At 38.7% G+C, this 18,330-nt stretch overlaps 1 protein-coding gene across 1 annotated transcript in view; it reads right to left on the reverse strand.

The window, feature by feature from the left end:
* MDN1 (midasin AAA ATPase 1) overlaps positions 1–18,330 on the reverse strand; it is a 153,309-nt gene that overhangs the window by 52,739 nt on the left and 82,240 nt on the right. Inside the window, exons 44-59 of the mRNA XM_081094168.1 lie at positions 17,511–17,670; positions 16,766–16,882; positions 15,641–15,849; positions 14,632–14,780; positions 14,140–14,351; positions 13,604–13,824; positions 12,627–12,740; positions 10,758–10,890; positions 9,599–9,714; positions 7,999–8,132; positions 4,878–5,035; positions 4,545–4,665; positions 3,981–4,191; positions 3,401–3,632; positions 2,937–3,063; positions 975–1,145 (exon numbers count right to left, since the gene is read on the reverse strand). Coding sequence (XP_080950294.1) covers positions 975–1,145; positions 2,937–3,063; positions 3,401–3,632; positions 3,981–4,191; positions 4,545–4,665; positions 4,878–5,035; positions 7,999–8,132; positions 9,599–9,714; positions 10,758–10,890; positions 12,627–12,740; positions 13,604–13,824; positions 14,140–14,351; positions 14,632–14,780; positions 15,641–15,849; positions 16,766–16,882; positions 17,511–17,670 — 2,585 coding nt within the window. The remainder of the gene's footprint in view (positions 1–974; positions 1,146–2,936; positions 3,064–3,400; positions 3,633–3,980; positions 4,192–4,544; positions 4,666–4,877; positions 5,036–7,998; positions 8,133–9,598; positions 9,715–10,757; positions 10,891–12,626; positions 12,741–13,603; positions 13,825–14,139; positions 14,352–14,631; positions 14,781–15,640; positions 15,850–16,765; positions 16,883–17,510; positions 17,671–18,330) is intronic.

Here is an 18,330-nt window from a genome sequence, read left to right on the forward strand (position 1 = left end):
GATTAAATAAATTCCAGCACATCTGAAGGATGGAATACCTTAAAAAGAATAAGCTAGAACAACATAAACTGATGAACAAAAACAGATATAGAGACATAGAAGCATCGAAAAGACCAACAAACCTCAGAGGGAAGGTGTGTGGGGGGGGGGGAGGTGGCAGTGCACGGTAAGAGATCAACCAAAGGACTTGCATTCATGCGTGTAAGCATAACCAATGGACACACACAGCAGGGGTCAAGGGCAGAGATCAATGGCGGGAAAAAAGGAGACATATGTAATACTTTCAACAATAAAGAATTTAAATTAAAAAAAAAAAGAGTAAGCTGGAATGACAGGTACAGGTTTCCATAATGTATTATGTAAACCAAAAAAGATCTTATTTTTGTTCATGTATATATTTAATATAAATACAGGTAAACAAGATACAGAGCAAAGCCCTGGATGGTATGGCTCAGTTGGTTGAGCATCATCCCATGCATGAAAAGGCCCAGATTCAATTCCCAGTCAGGGCACATGCCCTGCGTTGCAGGTTCGATCCCTGATAGTGGGTGTGCAGAAGGCAGCCAATTGATGTTTCTCTCTCCCTCTCTCTCTCTAAAATCAATAAAAACATATTTAACAAATGAAAAGATACCGAGCAAAGAGTGATTATTTCTACTGAATTTTACTATACATGCACATACACACACATGAACACATGTATGCTGTATTTAAATGTTTTGTAATTAGTCAAAAGAGTATTTTAATTAAAAAGAGATAAAATACTTTTTAAGGAACTTTTCTTTAACTCAGAACTTCCCAAATTATTTAAAACAGAGTATCTTCTTTGAAGGTATACTTATTAAAATCCTGTAGAATATAAAGTCCTATAATTACTTTGTCACTGCTTTATGCTAGCAATAACTATTTATTGCTAGATCTATTGTAAAATTTTCCACTATCACCAAACATTTTTATGTTTTATGCCAACAAACCTTCAGTGTGGAATCCAAAAGGGACTTGGGCCTCTCCCTCTGCTGCGCATCGGTCAGAGGGCTCCATGTGAGCCAGTACTCTGGATTTGTGGTCACAGTACTGCTCCAGAAAGACATAAATGTGGAATTAAATAAGTCAGACCACAGAGAGGCAATTTCTTCTGTAGACACCTAGAGATAAAGAATAATTAGATAAAGAATAATTAATCTTTATGAGAAACATTTCATAAATCAAGTTATATGGCCTCTATAAGATCCATTATAGAGGATTAATATGGGTTTAAAGATATTAATCCTGATGTTCCTAATTTTCTGCCATCCTGGTGATTTTGGTAAAGTAACTTATCCTGATTATATATATGTATATTTTTAACTGTCACTTGTGGATACTTTTTTTCATTGAGTGAAGAGGAAAAAAAAAGTAGAGAGAGAAAAACATTGATATGAGGGAGAAACATCAATCAGTTGCCCCTCACATTGAACCTGCAACCCAGGTACATCTCCTTGACCCTTGACACTTCGGTGCATGGGCCAACGCTCTAACCAATGAACCATACTGGCCAGAGCTACCCTGATTATCCTATATAATAAAAGGCTAATGCGCAAATAGACCGAACGGTGGAACTGGAGCAACCGAACAACTGGTCGCTATGACATGCACTGACCACCAGGGGGCGTGTGCAGACCATGGCGGGCGTTGGCTGCAGCAGGATGGTGGAGCAGGTGAGCGAGGGCACCAGACCAAGGCGGGGCGCTGGTCACTGTCATTGGAGTGAGCCTCTGGTGGTTACTGAAAATTCTTTGCTCCCACACACTGTGGTCCCACCCCACTCTCACACCTGCTGCCAGCACCGGCCCCACTTGCACAGCTGGTGCTGGAGGAGCCGCTGAACTCTGCTGCTGGCCCTGATCACCCCTGAGGGCTTCTCCACCTCCCCCTACTCCTGAGGGGTGATCAGGGCAGCAGCCACTGCTTGCACCCACTGACGGCCCCAGCCCCACTTGCACCTGCTGCTGGCGCAGGCCCCAATCACTCCACACTGTCAGTGGGTGCGAGTGGGGCCGGCGTCGTCAGCATGTGGGAGTGGCAGCAGCGAAATTGCCAACAGACAGGGGGCTGAGGGCCATGGCAGTAGGGGCCCGGCGGGGGCACAGAGGATGGGCTGAGACCCACCCCTGTGCCTACCGCAGCCTCGTGGCCCACGGTTCCTTTCAAGGTGCACGAATTCGTGCACTGAGCCCCTAGTAATTTTATAAGACTAAGAAGAGCCCTGGTCAGTGTTGCTCAGTGGTTAGATGGTTATCTGTGTACCAAAGTGTTGCGGGTTCAATTTCCAGTCAGGGCACATACCCAGGTTGCAGGTTTAATCCCTGGTGGGGACATGTGTATGAGGCAACCAATTGATATTTCTCTCTCACATCAGTATTTCTCTCTCTCTCTCTCATCAATGAAAAACATATCCTCAGGTGAGGATTAAAAACAAACAAAAACTAAGAAGAGATTTGTTTACATAAGTAAAATAAATCAAACAATTATAATTGATTCCCAACAGCAAACCAGATAAATAAAACATTATTTAAAAAATTAAGATTGTACTAATGAAGTTGTATTAACTACAGTTTACCATTTTTCACATTCAATAGTTATTCTTGGGGGAAGAGTAAAACCCACTCTCACAATGTATTTTTGAGAAAATAAAATAAAAATAAGCAAATATTTTATCCTCTTTTAACTGGAAAATGAATAGAATGATCCTGTGATTGAAGCTGAGAAATACCCAGATAACTATTGCAAAAGAACACTAAAAATTCTCCCCCTTGAAGTTAACTCAGGTAAGAATGGTGTTTGCAACATGTAATTCTGAGATTAAATAAAATGTGCTGCAACTAGTCTGCCATAGAAAAATCTAATCAGCTCATAGTGTAAAGGAGGTTTATTTCTTTTTAATTTTGTTTTTTTACCTTCCGATGATGCAGTAAGGACCAAAGGCCTCGAAGTTCTTGCGGAGCAACTGGTGTGTGCTTAAGACAAAATGTGATATGATTACTTATTTCCTCATCTATCTGGGGTTGCTGATTTTTATTGGACCTGTTCCAAAAATAAAGAGGGAGAGAGGGTAGGCTGTGAACTATCAATGAATGGCTAGAAAACTGCTATGTATAGAAATATGAAAAACACTGAACTTAGAATACATTTACTTAAAAAATGAACAAACAATACTACTGGAAAAATAGCCAGCATCTTTTAAAGGTGGAGTGAAGACAAGCAAGAATCTTCAAGAAGTTGTGGCTTTCTAAAGTGGCAACTGACCTCCCTCTGCTTCAGCAACTACTCCCCCTCAAGACAAGTCTGTGCTTTGTGTCACATGTAGAACACACAGATTAATCTAACAAGAAAAGAAGTTCCCCCAAGAAAAATGGCTTACCTTCTCAGACAAGCCTGTGTCATAAAATCAGCTGTCACTTTGTACTGCCAAAGCACAGCCAGATACTCCATTGCAGGCCATAACTGAACACTCCTGGTGAGTTGGATTAAGGAGGTAAAATCTGGCTGAGATGGGGTGGAAGCATCACTGGGCTTTCGCTCCAGAAAACCAAGTGAAATTCCTTTGGCTTTTACTTCTAAACACTGAGCATTCACAAGATTCTTCAATTCATCTGGACAAAAGGACACATGTTGCATCATTGTACAGCAGTCAATCGTACAGGATCAGATTCCCAACAGCCAGTAATATGACTGTGAGCTTAACCAAAGTGCAACTTAACCTGAGCTTGAGTGTTGTACCTGTGAAATGTTATTAATCCCCGCAGAAGTCTAATGCCAGAATTAAACAATGTATGTGAAGTTTAGCTCTACGCCTGACACTTATTTAATGGTAGTTATAGTATACCAAGGGGGAAAAGCAAAAGAAGAAAACCTAAGGGAAAAACTTAGAACTTATTGACTGCAGGGTGGCAGACACACACAGAGTATCTGTCAGCAGGCCAGATTGCAGAGTATGTTACCTGGGTTGGTATCTTGCAGAATATTAGCTCTGAGGACCAACCCCCAAGCCTGTAGGAGACTTTTCTTCAATGTCCATTCAGAAGCAACCACTTGGAGCCGACTGATGTCTTCTAGCCATACACTCTCCCCCACAGCAGCCATCCGCTCCCTGATGGCAAGGGCTTTGTTAAGAGTTTTCAGCTGTGAAAAACACTCCACCACCAGCTTGTCCTGAAACAATAAAACCCAGGAGAGCCTACTGTAGAGAAGAAATGTGGTTCTTTTAAGCAACCTACTCATGTCTGAGAAAAGATTCAAACAATTTCCACAGTGCTTCTAGAAAATATGCGGTTTGTTTGTTCTGATGTTCTCAGAAGATTTTACTGTAATAAAGTTACTACCTAGCCTTAGTAGTCCCAAGAGTAAGTAACATGATAACTTTTAACAAATCAGTTAATAGTATTAGTTGGCCACTTAACAGGTAAGCTTTGCAGGCAAGGATGAGTCCAACTGAACGGCAGTTTCACATTCCAGAAGAACTTAAGAGGTCAAACCTTTGATTATTACATGATTCCAAGGTTTACCTTAAAAGGAAACGGTCGTCCTAGGAACTTCTGCAACTTCTTTATACCAGTGAAGCCACCAGTTGGGCTCCCCAAGCAATTCTGAATATGCTCTGAGACAGTCTGGACCTCTTTGTAGTACCTTTAGAGAAGGAGAAAAAGGGCAGAGGGGAAGTAAGGAAAGGGGAACATGCTGGACCATAAGAGACATCATTTACATTTTATATCTGATTTACATTCACTAGTAGGCCAAGGGAATAAACCAAAGAAAGAAGTTTCAATTCCAAGCCATCTTCTCTTTAACATCATCAATACTGTAGATACTGACATTATTACTCTAAACATGAGTCTTACTTGTCTTCATGGTTCATCAGGAGTTGGGGAATCTGACGGACCAGGTGTTTTAAAACCCAGTGCCAGTGAAGGGCAAGCAGGGCCAGCCCTGGGGCATCCACCTTTACTGTGTCAGCCACAGTCCAAAACCGGTCCCGCCACCGCAGAGAAGCCAAGATCTAAAAACAATGGAAACCAAAACTGCTCACAAATATCTCCCAGAAAAGACACAGACTTCAACTATTAACCAATACTCACCATGCACATGTGAAAGGTTAAATATTCCACTGGAATATTTTTAGGTACAATAAGGCAGTCAGAGAAGGCAAAAAATCTTTGCTCCTAATATTTAAAAGTTCAGAGCTATTACATTAGAAAAAACAGAATTACTGGGTCCTGTGGTTAAGTGTAGAGGTAATTTTATAAGAAACCACCAACTTGTCTTAAAAGCAAGTTTTTACTAGGTTTTCTTACATCTTCTGAGAAACATCTATTCAAAAAAATATTTCTCATTTTTTAAATTGGGCTGTCTTATTAGTTTGTTTATATCATTTATGTATGATTTTTAAATACTTGTTCCCAGTGTTTCCATTTTCTTAAAGTTGTCTATTAAGAACAGGAGGATAAGAGCATGGGGGGGAGGGGGGGATTTAATGGGGGGGATGAGGATACATTTGCAATGCCTTAACTAATAAAGAATCTAAAAAATATACATATATATAAAAAAGAACAGAAGTGTCTGATTTTGATGGAACTTTTACAAACAATCTTCCAAAATCTTTTCCTATCCTCAGGTTATGAAGATTTTCTCCTATGTTTTCTTTTAGACAGTTCATAGTTTTGGCTTTAATATTAGGCTATGGTCCATTTTGAAATAACTTTCGATATAATGTAAGGTAGGGATAAAGGCTCATTTTTACTTTATTATATGAACGTCTAGTTGTTCCATTTGTAGGATAGACTCTTTTTCTCCAGTAAACGACCTTTGCACATCTGGCAAAAACAATAACAACAAAATCAACTGACCCTGCTACCCAGTCGCTCAGTGTTTAGACTTGTCGGCCTGTGGACTGTGGACTGAGGGTCACGGGTTTGATTCCAGTCAAGGACACATACCTCGGTTGCAGGCTTGATCCTCGGCCCCAGTCAGGGAGTGTGTGGGAGGCAATCAATCAATGTGTCTCTCTCACATTTATGTTTCTGTGTGTGTGTGTGTGTGTATATGTGTGTGTCTCTCCCTTCCTTCTACTCTCTCTAAAAATCAATGGGAAAAATATCATCAAGTGAGGATTAACCACCCCCCCCCCAAAATAAATAAATAAATAAATAAAAATCAACTGACCACATATGTCAGGGTCCATTTCTAACAATACCCACTGTTTTCATTTATGTAGCTCTGAATGCAACTTAGGTAAATGTGAGTCCCCAACACTGCTCTTGAAAAAATGTATTTTTTACAGCAAGTAGTCTCAAGATTAGTGATTTCTTTCACGGTTTCCATGAAGTTAAAGCTATGTTAACAATAATATCGCATTACTTGCCTCTTTCCCATGTTGACATTTATACTAATGGTACACCCTTCCCCTCCCCCAAAAAAGATACAGACAAACTGTGACTAAGCATCTGGCAAACACTGTATTGACAATGAATAAAGTGAATCTGTCAGGTCATGAAAAACAATTCAGAGTATATGCTGCCAGTGATAAAATTCAAGCTTTTAAGCAAAACCTAAAACTTAGAAAAACCTTCCCAACATTAAAAGATTTTTCTGATGAGGTTTGCAGTAATTTTTTTTTTATGACTGTGACTTTATTTATATTGAAGAATGAAATATGTTAGCATTTGGAAGATCTGATAACTCAGAGAACAATATTTTCCAAATTACCAATACATCAGCTATAAATGCACACAAGGGTAAACGTCTATCCAAAGTGCAAGCTAGGCCAGTGGATTTTAATGTACTAGCTTAACAAGATTAGTGACATTTTTTTGGACTCCATATTACAAGTAACCTTTATAAAACCACCACTTGTCAAGTTGTGGTATAGTATCAAAGAAAAATATTCACAATTATATGAAATGTCTATTAAGATACTCCTCCCTTTTCCAACCTCAAAACTATGAATAGAGGCCAGTTTTTCAACCCAAACAAATATACTGCGAGAGAATGAATGCAGAAGCAGATGTGAAAATCCAGCTTTCTTTAGTAAAGCCAGAAATTAAAAAGACATACAGAAATGTAAAACAGTACCACTCTTTCTCATTAATTTTTGTTTTGGAAAAGAGTTGATTTTTCATTTACAATGTTATTCATATTAACATGAAATGGATTCGTTATTGTGTTTTTATACAGATAAATAACTATTTTTATATTTGTCAGATTTATATCTTAATTTAATAAATATTGATGTAACCATATAAACAAAAGTTCTTTTGGATCTTTAGTAACTTTTAAAACCATAAAGGAGTCTTGAGACCAAAGGGTTTAAGACCTGCTACTCTAGTTTAATAGAATTACTAGAATAATCCAGATTCAAAACTCAATTAAATCCACATGTGACAGTGATGTCTAGAAGGCTTAAGTAAATTAAAATGAAACTAAAAATTCCAAAGTCCAGCAACACATACATTGATAAATAAGTTACAATACATACATTTAATGGAATTACTAGGCAATCTTAATGAACTCTTGATACACCAAACAATATTGATGCATCTCAAAATAACTATTTTGAATGAAAATCATCAGACAAAAAAGAATATGTATTGCATAATTTCACTTATAGAATATGCTATAGTACCACAAAGCAGAGCAATAGATACCTGGTTGGGGTGGGGGCAGGGGACAGGAATACAAAAAAACACAAGGAAAGTTTGAGGGTAATGGATATATGTTCACTATCTTGATTGTGGTAAGGGACTCATAGGTATATACATATACCGTATAATGGAACACTTTAAATACATGCCATTTGTTATATATCAATTATACCCTAATAAACCTTTAAGCTGTGTATATATTTTAAAGTGTTAAGAACAATTAAATTTCTCAATATTTGACATAATAAAGTTAGTCTCGTTCCTAAGAATCTTTGTGCCAAGACGATGTTGTTAGAATAAAAATAGGTACATTTTTCCTTACCTCATTGACACTGGCATCAGACACTATTCCCTGGGAGGACTGTACCCAGAGCAGGATTAGTGCATCACAAAGTTCAAAAAAAGCAGCAAGATTGACCACAATTTCATGGGGCAGGCTCTGATAGCTCTCTGGATCTTAGAGTTGACATAAATAAAATAAAAACATCCCATCAGATTTAAATTAATCTCTGGACATTTTCAAAATCAGCTGTAATATGAAATGTAATATTAGCCCCAGTACAAAGGTCAATTTTAAAAGGTCAAATTGAAAGCAAACTCTTCTTTGCCTACTATTAAACTTTGCAGATCATGTATGTATACCTATAGATCAGTGATGGTGAACCTATGACACGCGTGTCAGACGTGACATGCGAACTCATTTTTTTGGTTGATTTTTCTTTGTTAAATGGCATTTAAATATATAAAATAAATATCAAAAATATAAATCTTTGTTTTACTATGGTTGCAAATATCAAAAAACTTCTATATGTGACACGGCACCAGAGTTAAGTTAGGGTTTTTCAAAATGCTGGCACGCCGAGCTCAAAAGGTTCGCCATCACTGCTATAGATGTTCACACTGTCTTAATGAAAAAAAGAAAATGATAGAGTAATACATATTTTAAACAAGTATTCATTTAAATACAAAAGAAATACTAAGTGTATACATGTTTGAATGGACAGAGAGCACAGTTATGAGAAGGTACAAACAAATGCACTATTAACAGTAACAGCTTTAAAAGCTGAATTCTGCAATTTTATGTTTCTACTAGAGGCCTGGTGCATGAATTCGTGCACCAATGGGGTCCCTCGGCCTGGCCTGCAGGATTGGGCTGAAACTGGCTCTCCAACATCCCCTGAAAGGTCCTGGATTGCGAGAGGGATGAGGCCAGGCTGAGGGACCCCACCGGTGCACGATCGGGGCTGGGGAGGGACACAGGAGGTTGGCCAGCTGGGGAGGGACCGCGGGAGGGCTCCAGGTCATGTCCGGCCCATCTCATTCAGTCCCAATCAGCTGGACCGCAGCAGCAAGCTAACCTACCAGTCGAGGCATCTGCCCCCTGGTGATCAGTGCACATCATATTGAGTGCTTGAGCGGCCTTAGCATATCATTAGCATATTACACTTTGGTTGAACGGACGACTGGACACTTAGCATATTAGGCTTTTATTATATAGGATTTAGTTTGAATTTTCCGCAACAAGCATGGATATCTTTTCAGTTTAAAAAAATAAAGTACAGAGGAAGAAAGAACCTATAACCAAATATTTATGAGCATGTACTTGTTGAGCCAAAAGACCTAGGTTTCACGTTTTAACTGTTACTTGATAGAGATATGACCTTGAGCATCTCTGTGCCTCTCTTTCCCCTTTTAGAATATGGAGCCTACATGGCATACAGTTGTTATAAAAAGTAAAGGAAACCAAGGACATATTAAAAGCAGTCTATCACTAGTACTAAGTAATGGAACATGTTTAAAATCAGGCCAGCAAATCAAAAGGAACCAATAAAATGACAGCAGTTCATCAATATGTCTCTTAACTTCAGCAACATTTTGCAATCAGATGTGTAACTGAAGAATATGAAAGGCAGTGTTCTTACCTTTATGGAATTCAAAGGACATTCTCAGGACACTATTTCTTAACTTTTTGCTACCAACAGAAGCCAGATTTGCTTCAGTAAAAATTCGCTTTTCCCGGTCAAGATATATGATTGTCCTGAAATGAGATTCAATAACATAACAAATCATTATTGATGAATAATACTTTTCAATCACATCCTCTATCTGCTGAATCCTGAGAATCCTTGAAACATCAATGTCCTTCAACCTGACATTCCTCTCCTGCTTCTACAAATTCTGAACTTAAAGAAACAGGTGAGAATGATGACAACAAAGTTGGAGGGAGGAGGACAGATGGATGGAAAAAGCTGTGTCTAGGTACATGGCCAGGCCTCATTCTGTTGCTCTGTTACTGTACTGGGACCTTAAAAAGTGAGCATTATAAAATTAATCTGTGGTGTTAGAAGTCGCCTGGGGAGGTTTAGGGGAGTTACTAGAGGAGGAAACAAGGGGGTCTCTGAGGTGCTTGCACTCATCACATGCATGAGTTCACTTTGGGAAAACTCATCAAAACCATGCATACTCAATAAGTGCGCTTTTCTGTAATGCACATTATACTTCAATTACAATATTATTTTAAAGACTGTATTACACTGATGGCCAATTAAAAGAAACTGCTGGTCATTACATTAAAAGGCGAGGAAAGGCTAGCTTATATGCCAATTAGGTAAATTTATATGTGAGTGTGAACGGAAGCATGTATGTCTCTAGCATTTGAGGAAGTGAAATGATGTGACAGACAGATGATTAAGGAAAGGACACGTGAGAGAACAGGTAGATGAAAATGGGAGGAGCTATAGGGAACCATAACCAGAAAACAGTAGAAACATGACTATCCGATGATAAGGAATTACCCATAAAATATATCCCATCATTAATGCTAAGTTGATGTTTCTCTTAAAGCATCCTATTTAATTATTAAGAACCTGCAAGAATTATAGGAATTTTGACATCACAGTCAGAATTACTTCTCTGAGCACAAAGGCGAAGTGGTAATAGAGGCAATCACTCCCATCCCGGAGCAGGTATTAGGTTCAGAAGAGTAAACAAACGTTAGACAGAGACTGAGGAAAGGTGTCACCTGTGAAGCCAGAGTGTACAGTGAGGCAACCAATGCCCAGAACAGCAGGCTTCACCTACTTGTTTGCAATGGACTCTAAAAGGGCAAAGAGCTGCTCAGACTGGTCCATTTGTGGGTCAAAGTCCATCGAACTTCGAATGATGTCCAAAGCCTGCATATTCCATCGAGGGTCCAAAGGAATCACAAATTCTTCTGGTTAATAAAACAAAACAAAAAAGAATTTTGGCGTTAAACTCCTCGCCTGGCAAATTTCTGTTGAGAGCTTTCATTGTTTTAAGTTGACCACATTTAGTCCTGGTGGGGAAGAGGTGGCACAGAGAAGTGCTGGTTTCAGCACATGATACTAGAAAAGTAGGGTTCAACAGCTTTTATGTTATTTCCTTTCTAAATGCAAAATTTCTACCAGCCCTGAAAATTCATTCCACTGTAGGATATAAAGGCAATCATTACTGGAACATAAACATTCCAACCAATGCATTCACTTGCTCAGATCCTACTACTGGTCAGAAAAATAATCCATGGGCTTAATTACCCAATCTTTTGCCATTAAACACAAGAAAACTAACTTACATGGCAGAAAATGAATGAATACATCTCATTATTTGCTTCAATAAGAAAACAAGGTTATTTCACCTAAAAGCCATTTCTCATTGTTGCTGACACCTCACTGAGCTCCTTTGGCTCAAACTTGGCACTTCTCTGTCAAGTAGCAGTGATCAGTCTCTGATCTCCCTGCCTCCCCCCAGAAGTTGTGAGAACCGGAGGGAAGGAGGTGAAGACAAAACAATGCTAACATTAGCTTGAAGGTGGCTGCAGAAGATGTGTCAGTACTTCAAATTTTAAAGACTTCCGCCATACAGCAGACGACAAATGCCAACTGTGTAAGACACATCAAGGAAGACCGCCATATTCCAAAATCCAGTAAGACTACTCAATCCAGAGCAACACAGTTGAAAAGGAAGATGAAGATAGACTATGTTCCAACAGTGAGCAAGTGGTATCTGCTAAAAAGGGAACCTGCTACTCTACTCTAGAATTGTATCCTCAAAACCCAAAGTTACTTCATAATTGGAAAGCCACCACTTAGTTCAGCCACAACCTGACCACTTACAGTAGTTTTCTGTTGTTTGATTGCTTCACAATCATTCACCTCATTACCTTTAGTGTACATAAGGGAATTGGTTTAGCAGCACAAAGGCATCATGCATACTTTTTTCTAAAACAAATGGCTAATGGTATATATTTTGATCAACAGCAAATGAAGATGGGGGTGAAAAATCAAAAACCTGTATCTGTGAAAATGTCACTTATTTTCCTTATTAATACTTACATTCAATCAACTTTATATTATTCTGCTCCAGTAAGCAAGTCTTCTATCTCACTCATTAATTTAAAACATTTTTGGATACTTCATTTGATTAGACAGCTTGGATGGCTATTTCTTTCATCACATTATGGTTTTATGACTTTTTTTTGAAGGCTTTATAACTTTTATCAAGGGTTTATATTTCCTTAAGCAATTGATCCTTGTTTTCCCTTCAAGTCTAATAGCTTTCTAGTTTAAAAACCTTTCTGTTAATAGTACTAATAAGTAACAGAATGTTATAAGTAGAAGGGACCCTATATAAGTGAATTTAATTTCCATGTTTTTCAAACACAGGCAATGAGTATGAATGATGGGCCCCAAATCAACAAGGCAGTCTGTGGACAAGTTGGAACCAGAGCTCAGCCTTCCAACGCCCATGTTCTTCCCACTTCACTGTGTATCATCCTTTTTCAGAAACTGAAGGATAAATGGCTGGTTTCAGACAAAGAAGTGGAATTTGCATCTGGATGCTCTGAGTGTTCTAGAAAATACCATGTTGCAGTGGTAGCTCTGACAGGTCTTTTCCCTGGGAACTCAATGGAAATCAAATCAGGTGCAGTACCTGTTATATTTGGTTGTAATATTTTGATGACATTACTGATCCCAGCTGAGAGAGAATTTGAGTAAAATTTCCTAAGAGATGCAGCACTGGCTTCCAAATGAATCTGTATTGACTCTGTGGAGGAAGGAGAAGCAAACTTCAGTATCTAAAGCAGGCTGTCCAACCAAACTTTCTGCACAATGACGAAAATGTTCTATAGCAGCCACTAGTCACCTGTTAGCAACTGAAATGTGGTCAGTGCAAATAAGGGACTGGACTTTAGATTTTATTTCATCTTAATCAGTTCATAGTTACCTTTTACAGTGACCTGTCGCAAGTAGCTATCACACAGGAACCATTTTTAGACAGATCACAATTACTACAATAATATACACATTCACTGGCTTATCTATAAATTCTCATGGAACAGAAAGGCTCATGTAAGCTAATTACTAATTACTTTAAACAAGTTCTACCAACAAATTCCATGTTCTGTACTGTACAACCCATGTGCTGTTGTTACTGTTGCTTTTTCATCTTTTAGAATGAAAAAAGTACAAAAATATTAAGCGTGACAGAGCACCTGGAATTTAGTAAATCTCTTAGGTACTTCTAGGGGAAATGAATTCACCAAAAGCAACACCTTTCCCAGATAAAATGGTTGTGTAGCATTATTTATACAAGAAGCAGGATGTTCAAGAAAATAAGAAGTTACATAATATAGTACATTTTCCTGTTGGATTTGAAAAAAAGGTGGACAGACCTTGAAATGCTAAGCATTACATGGGAAAGAAGTTTCTTTTGGGTCACACCTAAGGGCAGATATGATTTTTAATGTTTTAACAACTACACAAACAGTAATGCTAGGTCACAAATTTCTTGCTATGTGATCTCCCCTGTGTAAAGTACCAGTGTAGTTAGAATAACATAGCTACTGAGGCACTAAAACAGGAGAGGTGAAAATTCACTCATTATACAAATTAACCTTTTCTACTCACCAAGCCCCTGTGGTATATTCTTGGCTAAATGGTAAAGCCACTTAACTCTAAGCATCCAATCTTGATTGGTTGCTCTTTCTATGAGCAATTTAACAGCCATGGCCAGAACTTCTGGTTCATCGATCCAAAGAGTATCCACTTCAACAGAACTAAATTTCAGGCTCTCGGGGTTGGGGGACTGCATAATTTTCTCTAAGTCTGGCAAGGTAAGAGGCTGAATCCTGAAATTCATCGGAATATGCAAAGTCAGTACTAGAATGAACTTTCATTTTACATTTCAAAGAACCAGGAAAATAACTTTAGAGATAATAGATCAAAGAGGTATTGGGGAAAAGATGAGTCCCCTCTGAAGAGGACAATTAAAACATATACGAAATGAATAACAAATAGAGAGCAATATCACAATGAACCTCTGACAGCTGGTAATAAATGGCCACATAACATTCTGGTCTAATATGCTGGGTGACAAACATTACATAAAAAACAAACAACACAGTGAAGATGCCAGAGACACACGGGCTCAAGGCTCTGCTAACCTTGCCCAGCTGCTCGTTTTCATGCTCATCCTGTTGAGGCAATATGCTAAGATCTGTCCATCACTTCGTACGATAGAGAGGTGAGAATCTTCCATAGCAAAGAGAGCTGAGGGTAGAGAATCTGGCCACAGCCCCACAGCAAGAATGGAGCTACCCCAGGTTTCATGTGCTTGCAGAGAAGAAATATGTTTCTCCAGTAAAGCCTGCCCGAGCTGTTACAAGATAAAAACACATCATGTATAGGCACCAACATATATGTGCTATTATCAAAAATGTACATTATAAGCTAACTGCTACTTTTTCTGATGATAAATTTCAAGCATATAATACATTTAACCTATTTTCCAGAAAAGTACCTGGATACCAGATCTCTACTAGCGAATAACTGCATGGTCAGGTCATTAAATTTATCATCAACAGAAAAGAATTTCCTTGTACTAAATAACGTAGAGTGTTATAATTTAGAAAGCAGTTTGAAACACTTCATGGTACCTTCTGGTTTGCTGGTGAGTGCTGGGAGCGGACATACGCTTTCCAGCATGCTTCAGAAAAGGCTCTGTCTAAACTCAGCCCTCGCTGCAGGTACTGCACAATGAGTAAGGCTGTCTGAATTAGAGTTGAAATAGATGATGTTGGAGAACCTATAAAGAAAAAATATTGCCATCTATGAGCAATAGACTGCGAAATCTCCAGTGAAAATGGAGAAATTCCACCTTCACATCAAACTTCGTTTCACTCAAAGCTACCCAGATACTTATTTTAGAAAGCCTCCTAAGTGGACTTTAGAGTCTCACTAGACAACATGGACTTGTGGCAACATTCTACAGTGTGATAAAGCTGATCATATATAATCTTCCTATTAAGATGACACACAATGAAGGGGGCAAAATGATCATGGCCTCATAAAGGACCGTGTGCTTTGAAATCCAACAGACCTACTTTCAAATTCCAGCTGTCATTATTTACTATTTGGCTTTGATGAGTTACTCAACTTCTCTTAGCCTTATCTGTAAAATAGAAAGACATGCCTTGCAGAACTAATGTGAATACTAAAAAAGTAACGAATATTGAACCTAACACTTAATAGTTATTCAATAAATAGGTTTCCATTTATTATTATCACTACTGTTATTAATTGCTTTTCTTGTACACTTAGACATTTAGAAGAAGTAACATCTGTCTGTTTAAACAATTCATATGATGATCCTGAAGATATGAGGAATTAACTTCACAATCTCAGTGCCTGAAGCAGTATTCTCCAACATGTGGGCCTCTGATTGCAGGCATCGGAATTACCTGGGAAACTTTTTTAATTCCTGTGCCTCACCCAGACCTGCTGTTAGGGGGGAGGAGATTATTGGAACATCTACATTTTTGTGGTAATGTCTATGTACACTAAACGTGAGAGAACTCCTGGACTAGCAGTCAAGCGGAATAACACATGAATTTCCACAGGAATAAAATCTTGCAGAGGCAGAGGCCCAGAAGTCAAGCACCTTACCTACAAAAGCACTTTGGGTCTCTCTGTGTAGAGCCAAGAGGGTGTCACACACACTGTCCCCCACCAACCCAAGGCTGTGCAGCAAAACTTTCAGATCCAGGTCATCTGGGATGCTCCCATCCCCTTCTCCTGAAATGTAGATTTCAAGGCCACGATTCCTCATAGCTCGGGATATTTCTCCATGAACAGGATCCATTGAGAGAAAAAGTCTAATAACACAGCAATTCAAAGGGAAAAAATTTAAAACCCAGTGCAACCAATGGTGCAGCTCAGAAACAACAGCTTAGGGCAAATCTTATTTGGCTCATCTTCAGGGAACTAATCAAGGGAGACACCACTAATGAAAAGTCTGCTATTGTCACATGTATTCTATCTTCTAGTCCCCAAATCCTCAAAATACAGCAAATCCATTCTCTAAACCTACTTTCCTTAAGAACTAAATATTGTATATCCAGTGCACCTTAGTGAGATCTGAGAACTTTAAGATTCTTAACGTTCAGATATTCCCCAAACCAGGCGGTAATAATTCATCATTCTAACTTACAGAGCACAGAAAAAGAAGCACTATGTTTTCCTGAAACAATTAGCATTATACGTTCAATGTCCAGTTTACACCTCCATCTAGCTATCGGACATCTCCAACACTAAACAGCTATTCCCTGCTGACCCTCCCACACTAAACCTGCTCTTCTGCCATTCTTCCCTTTCTCATTGAACACCCCCATTTAATTCATTACTCAAGCCAAAAACTTAGATAGCATCCTTACTTTCTCGTTTTCTCAACCCACAAGTCCACTGACATGTCCTATTCATCTGACCACCTAGTATAAACTATCATTATCTCCTCCCTGAACTACTGCAAAAGGCTTGTTGTAACTGGTCTCCCTGCTTCTACCCTTTACCACCAACCCACTGCAGGACTTGTATCTCTCATTTACCACTGTATCCCCAGAGCATGGCAAAGAGCAGGGCCTCAATAAATACTTTGTTAACTGAATCAATGAATGGGTGAACATACTTATGACTGGGTGTGTCAATATAATACCTAAAAAGGGCCTACTGAATGTAAGCCTCTGCTTTTAAGGCTGTCAGATTCTTAGGCAGAAACTTAAGAGGTACACATACCTGAAATTGGGATGTGGTGTTATGGTGGGAGTGGATCCATCTATCATTCCTCTCTCACTAACAGTGAGGACACCTCCAGGTTCAAGCAAAGCATTCAAACGATCCAGCACGGACGGGCTGCACAGAGAGTTCAAATGGGGGACAGACTGACATGCTGCCTTGACTCTGCTTTCCTCACACAAGCCTCCCACTGCTTCTGACCCATGTCTTCTCTCAGCACAAGTCACTCCCCTACGTAGAACTGTGATCTCTTTCCCCATCTATTCCCACTTTCACTCACAAGGCACACAGTCCAGAGACCCAGACACAATAAAATCACAAAATAGTGGCTGAAAAAATAAAGGAAAATGACAGCAAGTTCCCTGAACTGTAACTCTTTTCTCTTTTCCCCCCTCCCCTCTCCCCCACTTCCCAACATTATCACTTAAAGGTTAACTCAGAAATCTGCACTCAAAAATGACCATTATCTGGTCATTCTGGTATTAAATAAAAAGGACTCAAAGACAACTGGAAATGTAATCCAACTCTGTTAGCCTTCAGTTCAGCTCACTAAAATCTTGCAGCTGTCTAAGTACCAACTAATAAGTTCAACACAGGGAGAAATCTACAGAACAGGGCTGAGAATGCATTTCTACTTAAGAAACAGCATATTAAAAACACCAAAACTTCTGCCTCAGTATCTACTCTGACAAGCATATTCCAAATTTCAGTCAGGCTCATTCGTGATTGGGCAGAAGGTCCTTACTTGCAAAAGTTAACGTTATCCATCAAAAGCCAATCTCCAGACTTCAGGGCCCGAACCAACATGCTGTCGACCCATTCAAAGGTGCCATGGCTGCCGCCACTGGATGACTGCACAAGCTTTGCCCCAAAGCTTCGGAACTCTTCCACAAGTTTGGCAAACTCTGAAATGTCAGCCACATCACTTAATTTCAAATCAGGACAATAAAAACAACAACAAAAACTAAGTTTATTAAAAGAATGTCAAAAACTCCTGTCCTGATTTTTTAAAGTTTCATAAAAGAGTCAATAGGAAAAAAATTGTGGTTTTGTTTAAAGAAAATAGATAAGAAAAAAGGTTTGGGGGCAGAAAATACTTAATAGCATTCTGGGTAGATAAAGGTGACCTGAGAGTGGAAAAGATAAATAATCCTTATGTGCTATAACTTCTCAAATGGCAGAAGGAAAATAATGTCTCCCATGTATTACTGCATTTATTATAAACAAGTGTTATCAGTTGGCACAATGAAATTAATGTCATTAAACTGGGCCTCCTTTATAATGACCATATGATTATAGTAACAACTGGTATTTATTTGCCTAGTGCTTTATAGTTTATATAGCCCATCTCTAGAAATCTTTCAATTGCTCTTTTTTGTTAGAAATTATTTTATGACCCTTTTTCATATCACAAGGTAATATATATTGAATTCCTGCTTCTAGCCATAGGAAATAATAAGATTTAGACCTAACCTCACTGTCAACAATCAGAAAACTAGGCAAAATATATGAAACAACTGCTTTCAGACACTAGACGAATGACAGCATAGGGCCATGATACCTAA

The sequence above is a fragment of the Myotis nattereri genome (genome assembly GCF_964212035.1).
Source record: "Myotis nattereri genome assembly, chromosome: 6".
In the NCBI taxonomy this organism is placed as follows: domain Eukaryota; kingdom Metazoa; phylum Chordata; class Mammalia; order Chiroptera; family Vespertilionidae; genus Myotis; species Myotis nattereri.